Raw genomic sequence first — 17,176 nt, 5'->3', positions numbered from 1 at the left:
CCGACCTTGAAGTCACAAGTAAGTAGAAATGAATTCTAATACCTTAATAGGTTAAAAAGACATACCTTGTCTTCTTGGCTGCGGAAATAATACAAAGTTTTCCCAACCAGCATACACCACACTCTCTTGGAATATCCATGTTTCACCTGCAAGTGAATAAATTGAAGAATGCCTAGTATGTACTGAGTTTGAACCTATACATTCCTTTAAAGGTAAAGGTAAAGGGACCCCTGACCATTAGATCCCGTCGTGGCTGACTCTGGGGTTGTGGCGCTTATCTCGCTTTATTGGCTGAGGGAGCCGGCGTACAGCTTCCGGGTCATGTGGCCAGCATGACTAAGCCGCTTCTGGCGAACCACAGCAGCACACGGAAACGTTGTTTACCTTCCCGCCAGAGCGGTACCTATTTATCTACTTGCACTTTGACATGCTTTTGAACTGCTAGGTTGGCAGGAGCAGGGACCGAGCATTGGGAGCTCACCCCATCATGGGGATTCAAACCGCCGACCTTCTGATCAGCAAGTCCTAGGCTCTATGGTTTAACCACAGCGCCACCTGTCCCTTACATTCCTTTACTTTATTTTAAATACACAAGGGACCATTTTCAATGATAGAAATGTTGGAATGGTTTCTCCACAAGCAAATACCAGATTCAGACGATTGCAGTGGAGAGAAAATGATTAAATTTCCCCTTTATGCCTGCTCTGATCACAACTGCCAGTTCCTCAAGCTTATATTATTTGTATTTTTTAAATACAAAAGAGGTGTTTCATGTTACATCTAGTTTGCCCCTGGGAATTCTCAGAAAAAGCCCAGGAACATGGTGAGCTTTTCTAGGGAAGAACAAAAACCCAGCCTTGAGAAGAATGCTCCCAGCTCCCTTGCCCAAGCAAACTTTAACCTCAAGTTAACAGGTTGTGCAAAAATATTTTAATTTCCTTTGGCTTCCAATTCAATGAACTGGGCCAGGAGACAGGAAATTGGAAGCCCCATGTACCTTTGCAGGAAATAACGCTTCTGAACATGCTCAGGAGTTTCCAAGTATAAGAATAAATCGACAAAGCCTTTACTGTCCCCAACAAGCCCTTCCCACCATCAGACCTCCACCCCTTGCAAAAGTAAGGTTGTTTGGAGGGTACTGACCAGCAATGGCTAACCCATTGTACTCAAATTTAGAAAAGGTTTGGGCTGTGAATTGGGGAGTTGCTATATTCCCAAACTCCTATTTCTGAAATTCACCTTCATCTCTTAATTCTATCTGCAAAGAATTTGCTAATTTACAAAAACAAAGCTGATAGTACTGGAGAATAAGGATTTCTACCTTGGTAAGCAAGCCTTTCATGGCAGGTTTGACATCTGGTTGAATGAAAAGTGGACTCGCAGCCTGTACTTTAAGAACATTCTGCAGAACTTTGATCCATTCTTCTAATATGTTTGGGGAATCTGCAGTCAAGTAATAGGTTCGTTTTTCAGTAGTCAGCTGCAAAGTGATGGAAGAAATAACCTTGAACTGTGGTAATACAAATCATCATAACCATATTCTACTCATACCTACATTTAAACATCAAGTATGTAATAAACAGAGTTTGAAGTTAACCTAGTTATACTGGGGGGAGAGGCTATTAAGTATTTTAATTGAACAAATATTTCTTTACAAGTCATCAACAGATATTTAAAAATTCTCAGAGTAAATTCTTAAAGGATCATTTAGTTTCCATTCCAGGCATATCAAAGCCTCCTGAAAAATGTTGTAAATCTTATCAGAAGTTTTTTTAAGTTCCTTCAAAATTTCTACTTGATGCTTTACTCCAACAGGAGCTTCCTAATTCACTTCTGGAGACACCTGGAACAGTTAACTGTGGACTCAGTGCTTCACATGCCTGCGAGTTTCCTCAATGGCTACACAACTTTGTCTTCATTAAAATGCTATCCAATATTATTTTCCTTTTTAATCTGGATTTACTATTTTCATGGAAAATCCAGTAATTAAAAAACCCCTGCAGAAACAGTAAATCTGGATTTCATAGAATCATAGAGTTGGAAGAGACCACAAGGGCCATCGAGTCCAACCCCCTGCCAAGCAGGAAACACCATCAGAGCACTCCTGACATATGGTTGTCAAGCCTCTGCTTAAAGACCTCCAAAGAAGGAGATTCCACCACACTCCTTGGCAGCAAATTCCACTGTCGAACAGCTCTTACTGTCAGGAAGTTCTTCCTAATGTTTAGGTGGAATCTTCTTTCTTGTAGTTTGGATCCATTGCTCCGTGTCCGCTTCTCTGGAGCAGCAGAAAACAACCTTTCTCCCTCCTCTATGTGACATCCTTTTATATATTTGAACATGGCTATCATATCACCCCTTAACCTCCTCTTCTCCAGGCTAAACATGCCCAGCTCCCTTAGCCGTTCCTCATAAGGCATCGTTTCCAGGCCTTTGACCATTTTGGTTGCCCTCCTCTGGACACGTTCCAGTTTGTCAGTGTCCTTCTTGAACTGTGGTGCCCAGAACTGGACACAGTACTCCAGGTGAGGTCTGACCAGAGCAGAATACAGTGGCACTATTACTTCCCTTGATCTAGATGCTATACTCCTATTGATGCAGCCCAGAATTGCATTGGCTTTTTTAGCTGCCGCGTCATGAGGAAGAGTGAATGGGGTGGTATTCTGATGAGGATGACATTATGTAGAAGCTGCAAAAAAACTTCTATGCATGAGCAGCACCTAGTCAATAAACGGCTGAGTGGAAGTGCTCTGAGTGCCACTGAAAATTCATTGTGCAAGACCAGTAAAATGTCACTAAGAAGGGGTTTGTCCCTCTGCCTGTGTGGTCAGAGAAGGCCAAATTCTTTCATTATAGAAAGTTAATGAGGTACCTGAACTGTTTGCTTTCCATCACCTCTTACAATACGGCTGGATGCATTTAGTTCAATCTGACCTTGGGGTTTACGTATTACATCACTCTGTAGGAGAAAAAAAATGAGAAAAATGAGACTGATGATTTCCTCCTCTTTCAATTGATCTGATGGGATGAAATGACTGCTAGGGATAGAAGAAACATCAAAAGGACCAGCTTCCCTCTTTCTTCACTGAAAGCATGGCCTTCTTGTCTACTTCAATGCCTCCTCACCAAAAGGTTTTCTTCCAACAAAGGGCTAAGAAGACAAGCTGTGAAGCCACGTACTGTATATCTCCCAATGGCACAGCCAGAGCCTGGCTGAGAACTCATTGTGGCATCAGCTACAAATGCTGTTGCCCTGGAAATTTTCAGAAATGTTCTGCAAGAATGTCAGCATCTTATGTTATCTTAATTCTTGTTGTGGCTCATCTAGAAGATCCTCCAGCTACATCAAGATATTCTACTGAAAACAGAATCTACCTGAATCTAGAAACCACACATGAAACTCTAATAGATAATGCATTTGACTTATGAATATGCTTTAGCTCCAGATCCAACTTGTGGTCTGTGGGGTCTCAAATTGAGCATCCCCGTCCTTTGCATGCAGAGGGTGGGATACTAATCTAGCCACAGGACAATTTATGTCTGGGAACTTTCAGCTGTTCCATGACGAGTTGTCTAAAAACATAACATTTATTAGCATATGCCACCAAATGCATGTTGTTCAGTGGAATGCTCCACCTTGATTTGACCACATGCTGCAATGAAGAAGGTACAGAATCTGCTCTGGATTTAGCTGTAGGGTCAGGAAGAACAGACACACCTCTAAATGTGTGTGTGAGTCTGATGACATATTCCTCCTTAAATCCAGAGAGAAACTATGTCTAGCCCTTGACTGCTGAAGAGAACAGGAAGTAGCAGTAGCTATTGGAACTTGGGTCATATTATTATTATTATTATTGGAGCAGTCTAATTCTGAATAGACTGTGCCCATCTTTCTGGACATTTTTGATAGGAGGGCATATTTGATTTGTTAAAGAATGTTTGCATTCAAAATGAATGTGTCGTGGGCCATTTATCTGGTCATCTATGGATTTTTGGGGGACAGAATTCCTCCCCAGAAGATGTGCCTAACAGACGTGCCCTAGGCAAGGTTATTAAATCTGTATACCACCCTTCATCTGAAGAGCACCGGGCATTTCATAACAAAAATTCAAAATGAGAACACAAAATGCATAATAAAACACAAACCAGAACAATGCAATAATGCCACACATTTAAAAGGCCATAAATTGTTTAATCAGCCAAAGATCTAGTTATAGAGAAACATTTTTGCCTGGTGCCTAAAGATATGTAATGAAGACCCAAACAGACAGAATCAAATTTCTTGACAAGTTCTAATGCATCAGTTGTACACTGGAATCTCCTTTTGAAATTCTCTTTTTGAGGAGAACAGAAACTTTCAGGTCATCAGGGAAAAGCCATAGCTCAGAAACATCTGGTCAGTAGGGGAAGGGGCATGCATAGCTTTGGGCAAAACGGTCCCATCTTTGTTCTCTGGTGTCACTGGGTAGGGCAAAACCTTGGAGACACCAGATCTTGTGCAAAGAGGAGACTGGAAGCTTTTTCCCTGTTCTTTGCAACTTTGAACAAACTGTGGTTTACTGAAACCAAATTCAAATATTGACTTATGAAGCTGGCTTGTTTCAAGAGAACATAGGTTAACCACAGTTTAGGGTTTGGAAGTAACAAGAAAGTAGAGGGAATAGGAAGCACATGAATGAAAGAATCACCTAGGTTCGTTCCCATAAAGATAACCATAGTCTAGTGGTTTTCAACCAGTGTGCCATGGCTTCTGTCCCTCTTTCCTCTCCTCCCTCCTCTGATGCCTTCTTGCGTATCTGCCTCCCAAAGGCTTGCACAGCTGTTTGTTGCAGCAACCCTGGCTAGAAGCTCAGCAGGTGAATGATACTCTGGGGCTGGTCAGGGGGTGCTGGTTGCCAACTACTCTGCCAGCCCTTGCTGTTGGGAAAGGACAGACAGGTCTCAGGTCCCTGTAGGGCAGCGTAAGGTGACACCTCTCTTTGGGGCGGGGGGCAGCTCAGAGACCAGGGGCGGCAGCAGCAGCTGCCCAGAGGACTCTCGAGGAGAGGAGGCTGAGGAAACACTCCACAAGGGAAGATGTTCGAAAAAGGGTGAGACGCTACCAGCTCTGCAGGCAAGGGGTGACATAACTGGGCTCCTCAACCCCACAGGGGTGCTGCAGAAAGAATGTAGTTGGTCAAGGGAGCCATGGACTCATAAAGGTTGAAAACCTCTGCCACTGTCAACACAGGAAGGCCCAACGCGAGCAATTACAACAGTGGCATATGAGCTGTCCCCAGGCAGGCTGTGGCTATGGCCAGGCTCCTAATGCGCTCTGGGGATTTTGGAAGCACACACTAAAACTGAGGATGTGGTGGACGTCTGTGTCCTTCCCAATACGGCTAAAGCTGGCTTACTTAGATCAGATGGGTAACACAAGGGGAAGTCTCCAAATTCAAACTTGCTACAACATGGTCCTCTTTCTCTCTCTTTTGAAGAGAGATCTCCAGTGATCAACTGACATTGCTATTCTGTCAGAAGGTCCGCAACCAACCAACAGATGCCCAATGGTAGGCTGATTTGCAGCAACTGATGCATTCAAACTCATAATACTATAAGCACAATACAATAAAGCACTTGCTTACCGGAGATTTGTAGTACAGCAATTCACCTCCTTTGAGTACAAACCACCGTCGTTTCCAAGTCTTTACTTTACCACCCATTTTTAACAAATATCCTGATTTTTCCAATGGCTCCTATAATTTAAAAGGTATTTTTTAATGTGTTGAAGGGTAATTATGATTTATTTTATTTCCCTTAGCTATACAACTGTATACAGCTGTAATGTAGACGTGTAAAACTTGATTGATCTGCAAGTCTTACTGGTGTGAGTTAATAAGCCAAATGAATGTAAAAGCTTCATTGTCCATAAGAAAGAACCCAACAACACCTTGGTAATATAGCTTGCTAGCATAAGCACTGCCACATCTTCTCTCTATTCTTTGCCACTCATCTCCTAATCTATCAGTTTCATCCTCCTCCCGCTTCTCCTCTTGATGACTCTTTATAACTTATATAAACTAAATTGTAAGTGCTTATCTTTTGCTTCAGAAAGTTAAATTTGAATTAAACACATATAACCCACATACATATGCTTTAACTGGAACAATTCATATATTTCCAGTTCCTCATTGTGCACACTTCTCTACCAAATCTCTAATTTGTGTTTTGTTTCCATTCCTCCCACATCTTACATCAGACTCCGAGGCATTTTGCAATCCTACAGATGTATTCTTTTGTCTCACAAACATCTGTGGGTGGGTGGGTGAAATCTCGAAAGTCCAGGAATTTTAAAATGGGCATAAATTGTCAGTGTACTGCCGTTTTCAATTGTATTTTGATTGCTCCTCTGTCCACTCTCTTTCTCTAAGTAGCCTATTATGTACACATATAATGAGAGATTACGCAGGTTTAACCTCAGAGAAAAACGTAGGAAGAAAGTATTAAGAAGTGTGGGAACCCAATACTAAGAATCTGTCAAGAATGTATAACTTGCTGTTGAAATGGAATACACAGGATGAGACGGTCAAATCAGCTATGATTAAATGGGCACAAGACATTGGTCATAACATTATGTTTGCTGACTGGGAACAGTTATGGACCACCGGTATAAAGTTTACGGCATGTAATGCCTTAAGAGAGAACATTATGAAAATGATCTACAGGTGGTACATGACCCCAGTCAAGCTTGCAAAAATCTACCATATGCCCAATAATAAATGTTGGAAATGTAAGGAAACGGAAGGTACTTTCTACCACCTTTGGTGGACGTGCCCAAGGATCAAGGTTTTCTGGGAAATGATTTACAATGAAATGAAAAAGGTGCTTAAATGCACTTTCGTGAAGAAACCAGAGGCCTTTCTCCTGGGCATGGTAGGCCAATTGGTGTCAAGGAAAGATAGGATGTTTTTTATGTATGCGACAACAGCAGCAAGAGTTCTTTTAGCAAAGTATTGGAAGACACAAGAGCTACCCACGCTGGAAGAATGGCAGACAAAGGTGATTGACTATATGGGACTGGCTGAGATGACTGGCAGAATCCGTGACCAAGGGAAAGAGACGGTGGAAGAAGATTGGAAGAAATTTAAAGTGTATCTTAAGAACTGTTGTAAAATTAATGAGTGCTAAAATGTCATGGGTAAGGCAAAACAGAATTGCAGTGACAAATAATTGGGTAACAGAAAAATGATTAAATAATTGGGTAAGAGAAAAAGGATTAAAGAAAGTGAATTATAAGTAAGTAAGGTGACAAGTAATTGGATAAGAGGAAAAAGATCAGAAATTGTATTATAAGTATTGAAATTAGGGGTTGCTGGGAAAATTTAAAACAGGGATGCAGAAAAGGGAGGTATGGGGAAGTCGTTGAAACAAGGTTTAAGAAAAAGAGGTCAAGAAATTATACGTGTTTATATGTTTGTTTGTCTATGTATTGTCTTGTATTGTTTTTTTTAATATGTGTTGGAAAATCAATAAAAAATTTATATAAAAAAAAGAAAGTATTAAGAAGTGTGGATATCACTTGTGCAGATATAGCCTAAGGAACCAAGGGCCCTGGAATAAAAGAGGCTGTACATTACTCACATTTTTCCCATTATCACTAGATGATGAGCAGGTTTTAGGCAATTTCTGTTCAGGTTCTGAATAATCTGTGTCTGTTGAGTAGGCATCAGGAGGAATAGCATAGTCACCTTCTGAGGTCATTGAAGACAGAGAGACCCCTAGATGCAAAGCAGATAATAATATATTTCCTGCTTGTCAAGGGTTGAACCAACAACCAAACAATCCTTGTTAGCCTGGAAGATGCAAACTATTAGAGCTTAATCAGTGTCAAATGTGAGTTGTACGAACATTACTGTTACTGTAACAGTTTTGCCTTTAGAAAGGTTGGAGATGTTCCAGAAACAGGAAAACTTCTTTAGTTCCCAGTTCTCTAAAAAAAACAGGAACTGCAATAGTCATGTTCTATAATGCTTCTCTGGTTTACCACATCCAAGCTCTTGTTTGTCCTTTCCATAAATGCACTGACTTGGGAGTTATCGGGAGAACCCCTAGATTCAAAAGTACTGCATTCGTATGCCTTATGCCCACCTCGTTTCATAGCCCGTGGACTCCCTGGGCCACTTCTGCTTCGAGAGTCCGATTCAGATGTCCGAGAACTGGATCGGGAACTGTCTTCTTCTTCAGACCCAGAAGAGTCATCTAAGAAAGGGTTGTTGCTGATTTGTGTTGCTTTCTAATAATGAATATAAGATTAATGAAAATAAAATAAAATTCAATTTACAAAGGAAATTCAGAAGGTTACGGAATAAGTACAAAAGAGAAATGGGGCCACAATTCCAAATTATTAAGGTATGCCATAGAAGCAACCCAATACATTTTTGTGGTATGGGAATGTTTGGTGGCTGGCTCTTTGTCTCTCCTCTTATGCTTCTACCTTCATATACCAGAAGATAAAAGTCCTGCCACAGCTAAGTGGAATATTGGAGATTGTTATCCAACATTTGGAACTTCACATTCACTTTCTTTCCATCGGCATTTCTGGCTCTACTGTATTTTAAATGTTACTGTTATGTTCAGGTTTCACATCTGGTGCATGAAATAATAATATGCCACCAGAAGGCTCCACCTCTTAAATATTTTGCCATTTTCATTGAACAATTTAACACTCATCAAATTCTAAAAGATTACTGGAAAATTACTAGCCAATCATCGTACCCTGGGATACTAACTATAGGATCCCCACCACAACAATTCCAAAGCAGTACCAATAACTTTTCAAGCACTTTTTTTTTTGCTCTGAAATGTATGAAATGTCATGTTTTTGAAATAGACCGCAAGAGTTCATCCCCTAAATACAACTTTTAAATCAAAATCTTACCCCTTTAAGAGTGGTATAGACTGGTGTAGTCACATTCTTGTATATTAGCGATGTGTAAAGTCCTGATGAGGAATATGAAGCTGAAGAGGTGGAACCTGAAATAATATATATATATATTCTGAAAATGCTGGATTGCTTAGGGAATTTTTTTCAGTGAATAAAGTAATAGCCGAATAATCAGACTGTCAGATACAGATGTACAAGTTCTAAGAAGGTAAAACAACATGTGGACAAAATGCATTCTATGAAATGTATACATTTTTGATATGTTAATATTTTTAAATAGAACAAAGAAAAGGAGATAATTATAGCAAATTTTAAAAGCTAGTAAAAAGTAATGTAAATGCTCATGAATATAAGACGCATGCTTGATCTAACTTAATATATATAATTAAAGAAGCAAAACATTTTCCAAAGACTGATTTGTACACTTTTGAGACCTTTTATTTCCACAAATAGGCAAGCAAAGGATTTTTATCCTGTTTACTCTGAGGTAAGTCTCACTGAGTTGAAAAATATGTACCTGTTAAATAAATTTAAGATTTCAATCCTCAAACAGCTTTGTCACACTTACTTTTATTGAAAGAGTCCATGTTGAAGGCCTCAGAAAAGCGTAAGCCTGACTTGGCTACAGCATAAATTCTGCTTTCCTGATATACAAACAGAGGTTTTTAGAATACATTTTATTAAGCCTTTCCATAACTTTATGCTGTGTTCACATTAAATCTATGACCCACCGCAACTAAATTCAGATGGGAGCAGAATTAAGTTTCTTTTCAACATTAGGAAGCATTTTAACAGCTGATGCCAAAAATTGATAATCTGTTATTTGCTTATTTCTGCTCTAGTTCTCTATTTTTTGCAGCTATTCCTTATAAAATGTATTTCTTTCAGACATTGCTGCATTTTTCTTATTAGCAGGATTTTATGATTTTGATGGTTCAGGCAGTGGCTCGGCTTTTTACATACAGTTACATAGTTATATAGATATTTCTTTTCCTGATAGTGTTTGTATGGTTTTGTCATGGCCTTTGGCTAGTACAACAAAGCTTATATTGATTATCAGCAACATGATTTGTTCTTTACTGAAATATTTGTCGTTTGATACCAATTTCTTCATATGGTAATATTTTAATGTTGTTTAATAATTACGGTTAAGCTTCAGGATGGTATCAAACTGATTTGTTCAATCTATGTAAAGATTTCCATTTACCTAAGGGAGCTTTCCCACCTCTCCTCTCTCCATATGTGTCCCATGCTGTCCCCATCTTGGTCTGGAGGGCTGGAGAAACCCCCAGAATGGCACATGGGGGAGAAAGGTCCACTGAGCAAGCAGAAATCCTTGCACAGATAGAATAAGTTGGATACTGCCCATAAGGCCTCTTTAGTAGTCATTTATGTGTTTTCCACTATATATTGCTATCAAAATTCAATTAACCTATAATTTGCTAAGCACCTATTATAGTTCCTGAAGTCAACAGGATGCTTGTTTGTTTAAGTAAATGTGCTTAGGACAGAAGCTAAATGTGTTTAGAACAGTTGAGATTTTTTTTCAGAGAAATGCATACTTTTAAGATCACCTTCCACCAAACTGCATACATTAGTAACAACTACCTGTACTACTCTTTCCCTCAACTCTCCCTATCACTTCCCCTATGTAAGTCACAGCAAACAGCAATATTCTAAGTATTAAAAAGTAACTGAAAGGTAAACACAGGAAATTATAAAGTGTGCATGTCAGTGGCAGTAAATATATATCTTTGCATTTCCTACACACGCACTCTTGCCATACTAGATGAGATGGAAAACACTAACTTCCCACTCCCAGCACAACTGCCTGGATTCAAACTTTCCACCCCCAGCCCTTGATTAAATAATAAGAAGTTAAAGTGGAAAATCTAGTAAAGGCTCTTCAATCAACTCATCTAATAGTGCTGTCATATTTAACTTAATGTCTTCCTGTTCTACTCCATCCGCCCTCTCTCTTGTCCTGGTTAAATTATATAACCTGTTACGAAAAGGAAGGGAAATTATAAAGGGTTTTAAACTACTTTATTGTTAGTTCCACTGAAGTCGATGACAAATTTCATGAACTTGTATTGATCCTAGTCGAGCTTCTAATCTGTTCTCACATATTCTGAAGTATAAACCAAGATTTATTTATTTATTGCACTGAAAAATTAACACTTGTAACTATTTCATATGTGGTCAATTCTGACTAGAGAGATGACATGTGCTTTCAACGAAGCAACATATGCCCACGTTTAATGTTGATAGCAACATTTAGAGGATAATCCCCCCCCCAAAAAAGTGGGAATGTGAACCATATCTGGTTAAATTAACATGCTGGAATATTATGATTTCATTTACCCAAGAGGGGAATCGATGCAGAGGAGGAGTAGGTGGCTTGCTGCTTGTAGTTTTCCTTGCATCATTAGAGTCCAAGGTTTCTGCACACTGAGTCTCACAGGAGTCATAGGTAAACAATTCCTCATTACAACTAATCTCCATCTTCTCCGGAACTTCTGTACTTTCCCCATCCACTTGATCTATGTCTGTTTCCTGAGGCTTAAAAGGACGTATCATGCTTATAGCATTTCTGTTTCTGCCAAACATTTTGTCCGAACATAGAGGAGGCTGGCTGAAATGTTTTTTTGCCAATGCTGCACTTAAAGTAAAGATGCTAGGAGTCCTCAGTTTTGGAGGCGGCAGATTAGATGGAGAATCAAGTTGTCTGCCAGACACAGAGCCTGCTGCCAGCATCAGTGCTGGATGCTTAGGAGCTAGAGCTGGCGTTAGAATTGGACTTGGAGTATTTGCCTCACTGGAAGAGGATGAATAATCTAGCCTGTGGGACTGAAACCTCTTATTCAGTTCATCTGAAAAGCTATCATGATCCTTCTTTTCGCTGAAGGATTCCAAGTTGCTCTTTCCAACTAGATGGTTCTGGTTTTTCCATGGAGACCCTTGTTGCCAAGAATATAGTTTTTTGCATATGTTTCCCTGAGCTTGGAAGCTCTCTTCTTCCAAAAAAGAACTGCTGTCATCTGATGCTGTCAAATACATTTCACTTCCAATTCTGCTATAGCCTGTGCCTTCTTCAGATGTGTGACTTGAAACAGTGGATACGCACCTAGATTTTGATCTTCCTTTGCCTCCTTCTTCCTCATCAGAGCTCCAGTCACTTACTGTAATGCAGGAGTTCTTTGATACATTACTATCTAGGTCTTTTGACTTTACTGCTTGCCTTTGTTCTGGCATGCAAGAGCTATGTTGTAGAGGTTTCAGAACTCTATTACTCCCATACATTTGGCCAAGAAGAGATGTTTCCTGGACTTCCTTCTCTGGAAAAACAGTAACAACGACATGTTTGGAAAAAACTACTTTTAATGAAGGCAGCAGGTTGTAATTTATAACCAATGTGTTCATCAGTTGAAATGCACCTTTGTTTTCAATCAAGATAATTGTGATATACAGCTTACCGTATAGTTCCATGTATAAGACGCCCCCATGTATAAGACGCCCCCTATTTTGGGGGACTCCAAATTAAGAAAACACCCCTCAGCACTACCCATGTATAAGACGAGCCCCAATTTCAAACCTAATTTTTTTGGTAAAAAAACCCCTAGTCTTATACATGGGAAAATACAGTATACAAATAGTATACAATATTATGTGAAACATTGGCAGCTTCATTCTAAGAAGATATGGTCAGATCTACAAATAAGTGGACCAAATCCCTGTAGAGCAGCGGTTCTCAACCTGTGGGTCCCCAAATGTTGTTGGACTACAAATCCCATCATCCCTGAGCTCTGGCCTTTCTAGCTAGGGGTGATGGGAGTTGTAGTTCAACAATATCTGGGGAGATGGAGAAAGGCTGCTGTAGACTGAGATGCTGGTTTTAATACTCCACTAGCTTTGTCAAAACTTCCTGCACATAGAAAACTAGTATAGAAAAAATGGAGAAGGGCAAGGCTAGACTCTTATTCCCAGAGGAAATGGGTTTAATTTTGTACATGGAGTTAATTTTGTACGTGGAGAAGCATTCAAAAATGGCTCTCACCTGCAGGTTGAAAATGTAGAGCACAGTGAGTAATTCAAAAGTGAGCCCAAAGAAAGGTCTGTCTGGGGTTTTGCAACTAGCCTAAGTACTTTTTTTGGTCATACAGAGTTTCTTTATAGAATCTGAAGGAAGGGATGATAACAATGAAAAGGTGGAGAAATATACCTCCTCTGACCATTCTACTAGTTTCTCCAGTTGTCTGCTGTGACTCTTCTGTACTGCAGCCCTACTATCCAGTCCTTGAACTGCTGTTGTGTACGTCAGCCTAAGAACACTTTCCTCAAGTAAGAACCAACTAAAATAAACAGCTTTCACTTCCAAGTATACAGGATCAGAAGGAAAGTGTAATAGAAACTATTCTTAACCTACAACCTAAGCTACAAACGGGTCACACTACTTCTGCATAAGCTAAGTGACATTTCAAACCTAAAACATTTGCAGCAACATCATTGCACTTGACAAATCCAGAGTAGCACTCCTGCAATGTAAGTGCCAGATGAGTTCATCCTATCCTAAGCTTTCAGTTGCTGGTATTATAAAGTTTTGTGATCAGTGTGTTAGCACATTTGAAACACAAGAAGGTTATTCCTATTCAAATGCAAGGAACCCAAGTTAACTAGTTTGTAGATAAGACTGAAACTGTTCTAATGTTCACATTTAAATTTTTGATAAAACGAACACTGTTGGTCAAGACAGAAAATTAAAATATGCAGCCCTTGTAAAAGATTATATGACATATTACAATGAACAGAACACGGTGACTAAGCTTAAAATTATGAAGTTTATTAAAAATAAATTTCTGTGTCAGTTTCTTCCTCAACTTAAATTATATTTTCAAAAGTTTAACGCTCTCAAGACCAGTTAGCATTCCAGCCAGGCAAAACATTCTCGAGTCACAAAGCAGGGCCAGTTGTATGTGTGGCCTGGGAAGAGTTCTAAGGGCCACATAGAGAGGCATGGAGGGCTGCATTTGGCTCCAGGCCTGAGTTTCCCAATCCCTGTTCAATTGATGGGAAACATCTAGACTGTGTTTTCACTCATGAGTTCTGTAACATGCAAGTAGTTTTTAAAAGGGTGGTATTTCTGGCCAAAGTTGGTCAACAGACTTGCTTGTTATGATGCAGTTTGATAACCAGGATCGCCAACCCATGCCCCCAGGAGGCCCCAGACTCTGAGCTTTGTTTAAAAAGAAGTAAGTCTCTAGCCCTCCTAGAAATAAAGTTAGAAATAAAATCCCACTGTTATCAATGTAAATTATTTCCAAGTAAATCTGTTTGAATCTGATTGAATTACTGGTCACTTTGAAAATTATGCCCCAAAATACCTAGACTGCTATTGCCTTCATTTAGTTCAGCTTGCTTTGATGAGGAGCTGCTTGTATCATCAGGCTTCGGAACTGGCTGAGGACTTCTTGCTCGGTTCAAGAAGCATCCAAAAGTCAAACTGCTCAGTCGTTGGCCTTCTCCAGGCTTTTGTGCTGAAGGAACAGATTTCTTCCCCTGAAGTTCTGTGCAGCAATAATTCAAATATCAAGATTCAATATATTCTGCTGTTATATACTAAAAGATTTCTTATTTATCTTGAATGCTGTAAGATCCAAGAATTTTTATATTAGCACCCATGTTTACCTGAAATTCTTTCTTTGATATTTCTATCGACTAAAGTGTGGAAAGAAAGAAATCCATAATACAGTGGTACCTCTAGTTACAAACTTAATTAGTTCCGGAGGTCTGTTCTTAACCTGAAACTGTTCTTAACTAGAGGCGTGCTTTTGCTAATGGGGCCTCTTGCTGCTGCTGCGCCGCTGGCACATGATTTCCGTTCTCATCCTGGGGCAAAGTTCTCAACTCGAGGTAACTCTTCCAGGTTAGCAGAGTTTGTAACCTGAAGCGTTTGTAACTCGAGGTACCACTGTATGAGCAAAATTTATGGCAGAAGTGGGAAGTGGTGAACAGCTATCATTTACGAGGAATATTTTTTGTTCTTGCTAACCAAGAACAGGAACCTGATTCTCCACACATACAATGAAATTAGTTCTTGGCTCGGATTAGCCCCCCTTCTGTCAAAAGGCCTTCTCCAATTTAGCAGTAAATAACATTGACCCCTTCTGAGGAGGGACCAAAGTGGTAGAGCTTTGAATGCAAAAGGTCCAGATTCAATCCCTGGTATCTCTAATTGAAAGAAAAAGGTAGTATGTGATCAGAGATCTGCTACCAATGAGAGTAGAAAGACTAGACTAACGGGACAAATCTGGTATAAAAACTACAAGACCCAGTACAGTATAAAAAAGGGGGTTGTATTTCTCTCTCTCTCTCCAAATAAAATAAACTGCATCAGTGTAGATACAGAAACACAAAAAAAAATAATATAAATCTAAAGATGGCACATCAGTATACTCAGTCTTCCTTAAAAAATAAAAATAAAAGTCTGTTTTTTTCAATTGTCCTTGGAGAGAGTGATAACATTCAACTCCTGAAAAGATACCCTGGTTCTTCTTGTACTTTTCTGGCCCATAAGGGTTCATTTTTCTAAGCAGCTGTGTTTGCACTGATGAATTCTTTAGCCAAGATGAACCATAAAATATTTCACTCAAAGACTGTACATGCACTTGTAGGGAAAAAACTGTTTTTCATCAAGGCAAAAAAGCAATTCATCAAGACAAAAACAACTGCACAGAAAAAATAACCTTTATTGGCCAGAAAGGCACAAAAAGAACCAGGATATCTCTTCATTAGTTGAATGTTATCACACTCTTCATGAAAAACTGAGAAAACAGACTGAATTAAAAAAAGACTAAACAGTTGAAACAGATTTTTGTCTGCTGATGTCCTATCTTCCGATTTATATTATTTGGTTTTGTGTTTCTGTATCTTCATTGATGTATATATAAAGATATATAGATTATTCTAGGTCTTGTAATTGTTTATGCTTTGACTTCTAGGGATCCTCATTGTTATCGCTTTCTAACTTGCTATAAGGCAGCTTTTTATTCCTATACTGGTTTTGAAAATGTATGTTACAACATCTTTTCATTTGGTTTTAAATCAGCAAAACCCTCAATCTGATGACTGTAAGCATTGCTACAGATCAGAAGAGACAAAGACTACATAATTCTGATTTACAAGCTTGCTTTTAAGCATCAGCAACATATTTGTCCTTTCTACTGAGTCTTCACAGTTATCAGTAGAAGAGTATATGCAAGTGGAAGGACTGATACAGCTATTATATATAATATATATCTAAGCCATTTGAAACTTCCTTTCATAGAAGTGTCTCAAGGCTGATTTAGGAATCATTGCCACCACCACATCATCATCATCATCATCATCATCATCATCATCATCATCATCATTTATTTATACCCAGCCCATCTGGCTGGGTTTCCCAAGCCACATAAAAAATTGTGGCTGTGTCTCATGATCATCCAAGCAACTCATCCATATCTGAAAATTCCAACATTACAAAATGTACATATAACAATTTTCTAGATACTTCCTATGCAGAGGGTTAGAATATAAGCAAAGAAACAACATCTGAACAAATCTTAAGTCTAGGTTTTAGAAAATGGCACAAACAAGTGATCTAATTCCACTGTGGGATGTACCTAAAAATGAAATCTAAATGGATAAATAATGCAAAGGAAGCTAGAGGTCCCAACTTCATATTTTCCTATTGTGGGCATGGGAAATATATGTACCAGCTGATTCTCACCAGTAGTGTTGCATGGGTTGCCAACACCCAGGGCAGAGCAGGTATTGCGCCCCCTAGTGTGCTGAAGTGAGTGGGAGCGTCTCTACTGAAGCTCAGGGCAACGGGCAGAGGAAGCTGGCTGTGGGCAGGATGGAGGTGCTTGCCGTCGCCCAGCCATCAAGGCACCTCCATGCAGCACTGCTGCTGTTGCCAAATGGAGCCACAGAGAAGTGGTGGGACATGCATGCGCACCTCCTCAGGCTGGGGCGCTGCCACCACCACCATGCGTCTGGCCATCCACCCGTCTCCCCTGCCATGGACAGGGTGCTTGCAGCCAGCCTAGCACTCTTACCAGTGCAGCAGACCTGGGCTCAAATGGGAGAAAAAAGTGAGCAAGAGTTCCAAGGATCCAGTGTGTGAGTTGCGCATGGACACGTTTCTTCCCCTCTCTCTGTGCGTGCGGAAGGACTGATTTCGTGAGCCGGAAAGAATATTTCAAGAAAGGG

The 17,176-nt window shown here is 39.7% G+C and overlaps 1 protein-coding gene across 3 annotated transcripts in view; it reads right to left on the bottom strand.

Moving 5' to 3' along the window:
- PLEKHH2 (pleckstrin homology, MyTH4 and FERM domain containing H2) overlaps positions 1 to 17,176 on the bottom strand; it is a 62,232-nt gene that overhangs the window by 20,578 nt on the left and 24,478 nt on the right. For all 3 annotated transcript variants that reach the window (XR_014545799.1, XM_083604829.1, XM_083604830.1), the window contains exons 7-16: positions 14,305 to 14,487; positions 11,288 to 12,261; positions 9,492 to 9,567; positions 8,918 to 9,012; positions 8,128 to 8,272; positions 7,621 to 7,757; positions 5,625 to 5,735; positions 2,873 to 2,959; positions 1,322 to 1,480; positions 66 to 146 (exon numbers count right to left, since the gene is read on the bottom strand). Coding sequence is in view for 2 of the 3 variants with exons in the window: in XM_083604829.1 (XP_083460955.1) it covers positions 66 to 146; positions 1,322 to 1,480; positions 2,873 to 2,959; positions 5,625 to 5,735; positions 7,621 to 7,757; positions 8,128 to 8,272; positions 8,918 to 9,012; positions 9,492 to 9,567; positions 11,288 to 12,261; positions 14,305 to 14,487 (2,048 nt within the window). In the remaining variant the exon portion in view is untranslated. The remainder of the gene's footprint in view (positions 1 to 65; positions 147 to 1,321; positions 1,481 to 2,872; positions 2,960 to 5,624; positions 5,736 to 7,620; positions 7,758 to 8,127; positions 8,273 to 8,917; positions 9,013 to 9,491; positions 9,568 to 11,287; positions 12,262 to 14,304; positions 14,488 to 17,176) is intronic.

The sequence above is a fragment of the Podarcis filfolensis genome (genome assembly GCF_964270895.1).
Source record: "Podarcis filfolensis genome assembly, chromosome: 3".
Lineage (NCBI taxonomy): Eukaryota > Metazoa > Chordata > Lepidosauria > Squamata > Lacertidae > Podarcis > Podarcis filfolensis.
The sequence above is the reverse complement of the archived record's forward strand: the minus strand, read 5'-3'. Positions and strand labels throughout refer to the sequence as shown.